Source organism: Chiroxiphia lanceolata, chromosome 3 (genome assembly GCF_009829145.1).
Source record: "Chiroxiphia lanceolata isolate bChiLan1 chromosome 3, bChiLan1.pri, whole genome shotgun sequence".
NCBI lineage: Eukaryota > Metazoa > Chordata > Aves > Passeriformes > Pipridae > Chiroxiphia > Chiroxiphia lanceolata.
The window spans coordinates 26,186,128-26,193,270 of record NC_045639.1 but is presented as its reverse complement, the minus strand read 5'-3'; the positions used below and the strand labels follow the sequence as shown (position 1 = coordinate 26,193,270).

Sequence of the window (7,143 nt, the reverse complement as noted above, 5' to 3'; positions counted from 1 at the left end):
TTACCTTCTGACTTCTAGTTCGAAGCAAGCACAAAAGGTGTTCTTAAATTCATGACAGAAGGTGAAGTCTCCTTGCATGTGGTAACATATTAATCTCACCCTGACAATATTTTTAAAACCTAGGTTCTGCAAACCTTGAGAATGGGAAGTTCTTCAGCATCAGTCCCAGAAGTCCCTGCTCATTTGGCAGCTCCCATAGTATCATCACTGCTGAAGATTAGGAGGTGAGAAAGGTCTAGTTCCTACCTGGGCTTTAGTCATGGGTTAGGTAGCACAGTATGAATTGTTCTGGTAGATGGCTCAAGGTTAAGACTGAGATGTGGATTAGTCATAAGGCTTGGGCTGGATGGGGAAGGCAGATTATCTGCCTGGGTTCTGAAATTTTCTATTTAGCTGTCTTGTGTTGTGTGGTAGCTCTGGAACTCGATTAATATGGAGCAAGTCCTGTGGACTGAAGTACCTGTAGCAAGAACTTTGAAAGCTTTCTGAAGAAATGTATTTATCAAGTCAGCTTGCCTGTTTGCCTTTCCACTTAAGACCATGTTCTCTTCATAGCTTGTATCTCCCTTCCAGTCTATTTTAATTCTTTGGGAGGATACTCCCTACCTTTCACAGAAGGCAAACAGCTGGAAATTCCTTTTCTTTCACTGTGAGTATGTATATATCTGAAATGTTTAAATATCATAAACCAAGAGATTTTCAATTGTGAAATTACTCCAGTTTTAAGTAATAATAATGAAAAAAACCAAACCAAAAATGAGGGCTGGCAACAAGGGATTAATGATCCATGATTATTAGCATGAGCAGAAATGGAAACTGTAAAATCTATATAAATCAGTGATTTATGTTGAATACCTTCTTCTTTATGGCTGAACCTAAATTATCTATTGGATTATGCTGCTGATCCATTTCAGAGCCTGTAGAAGTAGTTTATTTGCATGGAAATGAAAACGAGAAGACAGGAAGAAAAAAAAGCTGGGTGTAATTTCTATACATTTGACCCTATGTAGCACTGAGGCTTGCAGCTGAAAAAGGCAACTGGAAAGTGCTCCCAGGTCCAATAGTGCAGATGCAGCATTATGTCTTCAGTGTGCAAGAACATTATATTTGTATTATAATATGAAATGTATAAATACAAATTAAAAACAAAAACCATGACTTTTACAAAATAATATTATGACTCAGTGTATATACATTAAACATATTATACATGGATTTTATATGTCTCCTAGTTTACTCACAACAGTTCGAGCAATGGTTGTCTGTGTTATTCTTGTGTTTTGAATTGTGAGTCATTCTTGCCATCTGCATTATATTATTATTCTGGATTAAAGAAATTAGTTATAGGATCTTGTTTAACAAAACTGTACTAAAAACCAGTGCCCTTACAATTTAGATTTTTTCAAAAGGATGGAGCAGAGAGGGCTTATTTACAAATTGACCAGACCAAGGCTGAAGATTTGCCAAGTAAAATAGCTGTGTAACAAAGCCTAGAGTGTATCATGAGAATGCTCTTTTTTGTAATAGTTACACGATGTGCTTACGCTTGGGGTTTTTTTAGAGGAGAAACAATTACACACAATTCGTTCTTTTTAGTCCCACGGTGCTTGTATTGCAAATAAAAATAGTTCTGGAAGTGGAAATTGTTTTGTATTTGACTGTTCTTTTAAACAAAATTCCTTTTCAAAATGAAGGTTATACAACTGGTATAATTTTGAAAAATAGAGATGAACAGGTGAAGAGAGCTGAAGAGAGTTTGGTCCCTGAGTATATATCTGGAAAAATCTATTAAAATCTAGACAATTGTTCCCAATGCCAGGGAACAATTGTGGGCACAAGTGACCACCAGTAAAGCATAATCCCTAGAGTGGCTCATCATCATTCCAGTTCAGGCCAGGGCTTTAATTAAAGGGCTACTCCTGTTACATGCCTCTGAAATGAATATAAACCTGTCCACCTTTCTTTTGTTTATGGACCTGCTTATGCTCTATGTCTTGTACATCAGAAGGTTTTCTATCAGTGTAGAAACCCTCTAATGAAGATTATCATGATACATAATCCTTTCATAACAAAGTGGGACATTTAGTTGGTCTGTTGATTGCAAGAAGTGGCTGACTCCCCATTTCCTTGAGTTTCTGTCCACTTTGAGGTGCCAGTAACGCTGGAGCAGAGAGGTGATGAGCAGCTCCTTTCAGCTGATGAAAGTTGTTAATGTAGCTGGCAATCAGTAGAGTGATCTCAAGAATCTATAACAGGAACATACAAAACTCTTTGAAAAATAGTGATGTGTTTTGACTGCAGAAAAAATAGCTAACTTTTTAGCAAGTGACAATCACCATCAACTGGAAAAGTACTTGTACTTTACAAATTAATGATGGGGAGAGAGGAGATACCTAATAAAGCTTTTTTCTATTGCTCCTTGCAAATAATGTAATGTTATTCCCATCAGTACATATCAAAGATACTTTGTCTCCCACAGTCTTAAATGATTCAGAGAGATGGCTTCTTTCACTTTGAGAGAGATTTAGAAGTCCAAAAGATGACACTCCGAGAAAAAGCTTTCACAATGTGGTCCCTCAGTTTTGCCAGAAAATCTCCAGTGCTCAGAGAAGTCAAGATGCAGGGTAGATAAAGGGAATAAAGACTTCCCAGAGCTTTTTATCCTATTTTCTCTTTGTGATCCCTACAAACCTTGATGAGACACTAAGCAGGTTGCCCAGAGAAGCTGTGGATGCCCCACCCCTGGAACTGTTCAAGGCCAACTTGGATGGGGCTTTGAGCAACCTGGGCTATTGGACGGTGTCCCCGTCCATGGTAGGAAGGGGCAGAAGTAGGTGATCTGTAAGGTTCCTTCCAACCCAAACCATTCTGTGATTCTGTAACAGCACAATCTGAGGGAAACTTGAACAGATGTATTTTACTACGCTTATTTATGAAGAGCTGTGTTTCGACCCCGATTTATATGTGGAATCTTGTATTCTGTTTTCACAAATTGTTCTGACTAAGAGCAAAATCTTTTTTTTTTAAAAGAAATGTAGTCAATCTTACCAAGGAAGGAGAGACTCTAGATTTAAAAAGCATGAAAATTTCTTTTTAACAAAGGTAAAAATATCCTAGGATTTTTCACAAGACTGATCTTTCAGATAGTGTGTTCTACAATTTCACTGCAGAACACAAACATACTTTTTAAAAAATTATCTCTGGTGCTGATCAAGCAAACAGACTAGGTTTTAGGTACTGCATATAATTTCTGTCCTTCTTTGTCCTTCTATGAAAAATCTGCAACGTTACAGAAAGGGACATGAAAAGAAACACATCAGTATTGCCACAGTTAGCTCTTACATTACTAATTGTTTTGCACTTTAAAGTCATCTAACAAAAGTCAATAATCTGACAATGCTAGGATTAAAGAAGGTGTTTCATCTTTCACATCTGTTAAGGATTACCCACTAGAGATAGCACAAAAGCAGATGGTGGGAAACTGTTTCAGGTAACATACCAACCTTTGGTTTTGTCATGGCAAAAAGGTGTTTTTCCGTTGTTCTGTCCTTTGTCTGAGCATTGTTAACAACCAACATAAAATCATCTTGATAGCCTCCGAAAGTCATCAGGCTCTTATATGAATATGTAACTGTTAATCGCTTAAAAAAGAAAATCCCCAAAACAAAACACAAAGCTATTAAGGAGAACAGTGCAAGAAAAACAGATTATGACAAATTCTTCCTTTAAAAAATATAATTACACATATATTTTTCAATGGCATTAGCCTCTTATGAGTCTTGAAATTAACTGAATTTTGGGATAGCTTCATTCAGACCTTCATGATGAGAAATTTTCATTGCAGTTTGACCTCTGTTTCTATTCCAAATTAATCAGATCAAAGATACAAGCAGGTTTGAACTCAGGTCTGTAATTCCATTTAAATGAGTCTTGACTGACTTTGAGAGAAGTTAATTTTAGCAATTCCATTTGAAATTGAAGCAGTGTCTAAACAAATGGCCGAGTATGAGACACCTAAAAGAATTTAACTCCAGGACTTCTTTTTGTGCAGCAATATGTAGTTTGCATACACACAAATTAAATTCTGTTCTCTTTGTTCAACATCCCTGATGAAAAATAAATGCTCTTCAAGGCTCCTCAGTTTTCCATGCCTTGGTTGTTATTGTTCAATGTTTAAAACCACACTAGTGGCCTTCAAGTTAAGATTAACATTTAATTTATCATTACAACTCACATTAATTTGCTGCAGATGTTCACATTTAAAATTCATTGTCAGACAGTATTTTTACAATAACTGATAATGTCCTTTGGTTAATAACCCCCCTTTTTTCCCTAATTTTGAAATAGTATTTTCTCTACCCCTTGCAACATCATTTCTGATAGCCCTGATCCTTCCTACAGAAAATCAGAATAACCTCTGGAAACTGAGGGTTTCTTGAACTACAAGTAAGACCTGCTGATACTGTAAACTGGCAGCGCCCTACAGAAATGCCACAGCTCTAGGAGAAGATAGTGTTTTTAGGGCTTTCTGCAGTCTAATGCAAACTCATTTTGCTTATTCCCTATAGAGAGCTGCTGTTTGCTCTCCTCATATTCTTCATTTTATTATTTATTTAACTGCAAAGAAATGTAATGAAAAGGCCTCTATCAGTACAATTATGAAGCTGAGATTTTAATTTTCTGATATTCAATATTAGCACTTGCTAATAGCACCATGCCATTCTGTTTCTTTGCAGGATATAAATGAAAGCAGGGATCTTCTCAGGCACTGCTTTTTTCACTGATTACTGTGAGTTTTTTGCAAAAACTTGTATTGCAAATCAAAGAAAAATCAGAAAAATCAGAGCCAAAAATGACATAATTAAATAACACTGGGTTTTATTACCTACTATTAAACAAAAATAATACAATGAAAATAACAATCTTTTAAAGTAACTGCTCTTTGCAGAGTCTATGTATTTGAATAATATTGGAAAATTAAGTCTCCAGGAAAAGAAAATTAATGTTATTGTAAGAACTGTAACTATGGATCTCCTGACATCTGAATGATTAAAACATTAACATTTCATTAAATGATATAAAAACTGTATCTGATAAACAACAATAAATTCTGTGCAAGTAATTCATTACTTATTTCTATTGTTAGTGCTGTTATAATGATGATAACATTACAGCATTTTGAAAGGAAAGAATTTTTGCTTTAAGAGAAAGACTAGATAACTTAGCATGGAAGGCTAATGCCATCTTTTATGTAGTATGCTGGTGAATCTCCCCATATACTCTACTAAAATCTACTTTGACCAAAATTAAAACAGAAATTTCACTTACCATAGAACTGTAATCCAGGATGCTTATGCCATCCTCATGTACAGCAAACCATATGAAGGACTTGTCATCTGAGGATATTGACAGAGGCTACAAAGGGAAATGTTCTTTAATTACTATTTCAAAATGAAGCAATGTGTGTATAATTATTAGCTCTCATCTATTATAGACCTCTCTCCATCCACAGATCTTACATCAGTTCCCTCTCAGTGTAAATTTCAGAAATTGAAACAGCTGCCCAAAGCCATGTAGGCAGCCAGTGGCAGAATTATGAACTCAACCTAATACTCTTGAAGCCTCCCCTGGTGCTCAGACCAATAAAATGGTCTCTTTGTTAGAGTAAAAGGCAGGTGTTAACGTTTTTTCATTAGCTCATATGTGTACATAAACAGAGAATGGAGTGCTGATAAGCAATTTTATATACATATACATATATATAATAGATACAATGGGATTACCTAATAAAACATAAGGCGTGAGGTGACAGTTCTGTTTAACACAGATGTCACTTGAATCAAGAGAATTAAGATACTCTTAAGGTTTAAGAAAAATTGAGAGAGGCCAGGACAGAAGGGAGTGGTCTAAATTCCCCTTAACAACAACTCAGTGCTTCTGCAAGGTTCAGCTTTTGTAGCCAGTTAATGATATGTTTTCAATGTTCTACCAGTTATGAGGTAAAAAAGTCTAACATTAAAAAGCTATCTCAAGCTAAGATATAAGGAAATTGAATGATACTACCTAGATTAATAATGTCAAACAAGCAATAAGTGTATTGGAAAGTTACTATTATGGTATACTTGGTACTACAGCTATTATATTTCACCAGTATATGACTTAAACAAATTAGTAATTTCACAAGAGATCCAATCACCTGATATACAACACAATTGTTTTCAACAAAAAGGTGTTACTGTTTGCAAATTATATTTATATTTAAAAACCCCACCACTCGAACTCAGTAAAGTTTCTTACTTTTGCTGCAAACAGTTTGGCACCAAAGAAAGACCATTTCCTGGCTACGGTGAGATAAATGCGCACACAGTCTGCAGCACTGTGCCCCCGGAGAGCCATCCATCTTGTAGACAATCGCTGACAAAGCTGTCTGTTGAAATGAAGTATGTAATTTAGTTATTGAAAGGAATTTAAATGCTTCCCCATCGCGAGTTTAATGAGCAAAAAAATAATGCATTTGTTAAAATGATAATTTAAGTTAATACAACAACTATCACTTATACAGTATTAAATAAATCCAAAGTGTCATTTAATATTTTAATGCACATGAACGTTATGAAGTATCTTCTAATTTCTGTAACGTTATGATTAAATATTGATGTAGCAGTTGCAGCATAAAGGGAAAAAGTCTGGGACAGCTTTTAATGTGTCTCTACAGAGAATCAATCTACCTTTATCAGTACTGAACAGCTATGTCAGTTGTCATTCCAAAAATCCATCCAGCTTAGCACGTATCTACCTGTGGCTAGTAGCAGATGTGGAAGATCTGTTTGGGTTTGGGTTTTTTTGGGTTTTTTTAGTGCACTGCTACCAAAAAGGGTGCTTCTGATCAGCACCGCACCCTTGGCACAAGAATACAAGCAACAGGGCAGGTATAGAGTGATTCTTTCCCTGCCACAGACTTCCAGCTCTGCCAACTGGTAGTTTAGGGACTACTTGAACAGTTCAACAGATATCTGACTTATCCTCACTGAGTTAGTCTAATCCAGGACCTCTTATAATTTGTTCTTTGAAATGAATTGCATAAATTTCTCTTAGTTATGCATATACATTTGAATGCCCATGTTGTCTTCTGAGAATGTAATA

General features: G+C 35.7%; 1 protein-coding gene and 1 long non-coding RNA gene across 10 annotated transcripts in view; one reads left to right on the top strand and one right to left on the bottom strand.

Annotated features, from left to right (window-relative positions):
- Positions 1-7,143, top strand: part of LOC116784710 — a 29,025-nt gene that overhangs the window by 2,316 nt on the left and 19,566 nt on the right. For 5 of the 6 annotated variants that reach the window (XR_004356215.1, XR_004356216.1, XR_004356217.1 and 2 more), the window contains 2 exons: positions 124-224; positions 4,737-4,789. This is a non-coding gene — a long non-coding RNA (uncharacterized LOC116784710). The remainder of the gene's footprint in view (positions 1-123; positions 225-4,736; positions 4,790-7,143) is intronic. The other variant, XR_004356214.1, reaches the window with a different exon arrangement.
- The window catches only part of PLEKHH2 (pleckstrin homology, MyTH4 and FERM domain containing H2), a 53,320-nt gene continuing 47,316 nt past the window's right edge, over positions 1,140-7,143 (bottom strand). For 3 of the 4 annotated variants that reach the window (XM_032683561.1, XM_032683558.1, XM_032683560.1), the window contains 4 exons: positions 6,298-6,427; positions 5,329-5,415; positions 3,504-3,641; positions 1,140-2,246 (listed from right to left, as the gene is read on the bottom strand). In XM_032683561.1, coding sequence (XP_032539452.1) covers positions 2,064-2,246; positions 3,504-3,641; positions 5,329-5,415; positions 6,298-6,427 — 538 coding nt within the window. In that variant the 3' untranslated portion in view covers positions 1,140-2,063. The remainder of the gene's footprint in view (positions 2,247-3,503; positions 3,642-5,328; positions 5,416-6,297; positions 6,428-7,143) is intronic. The other variant, XM_032683559.1, reaches the window with a different exon arrangement.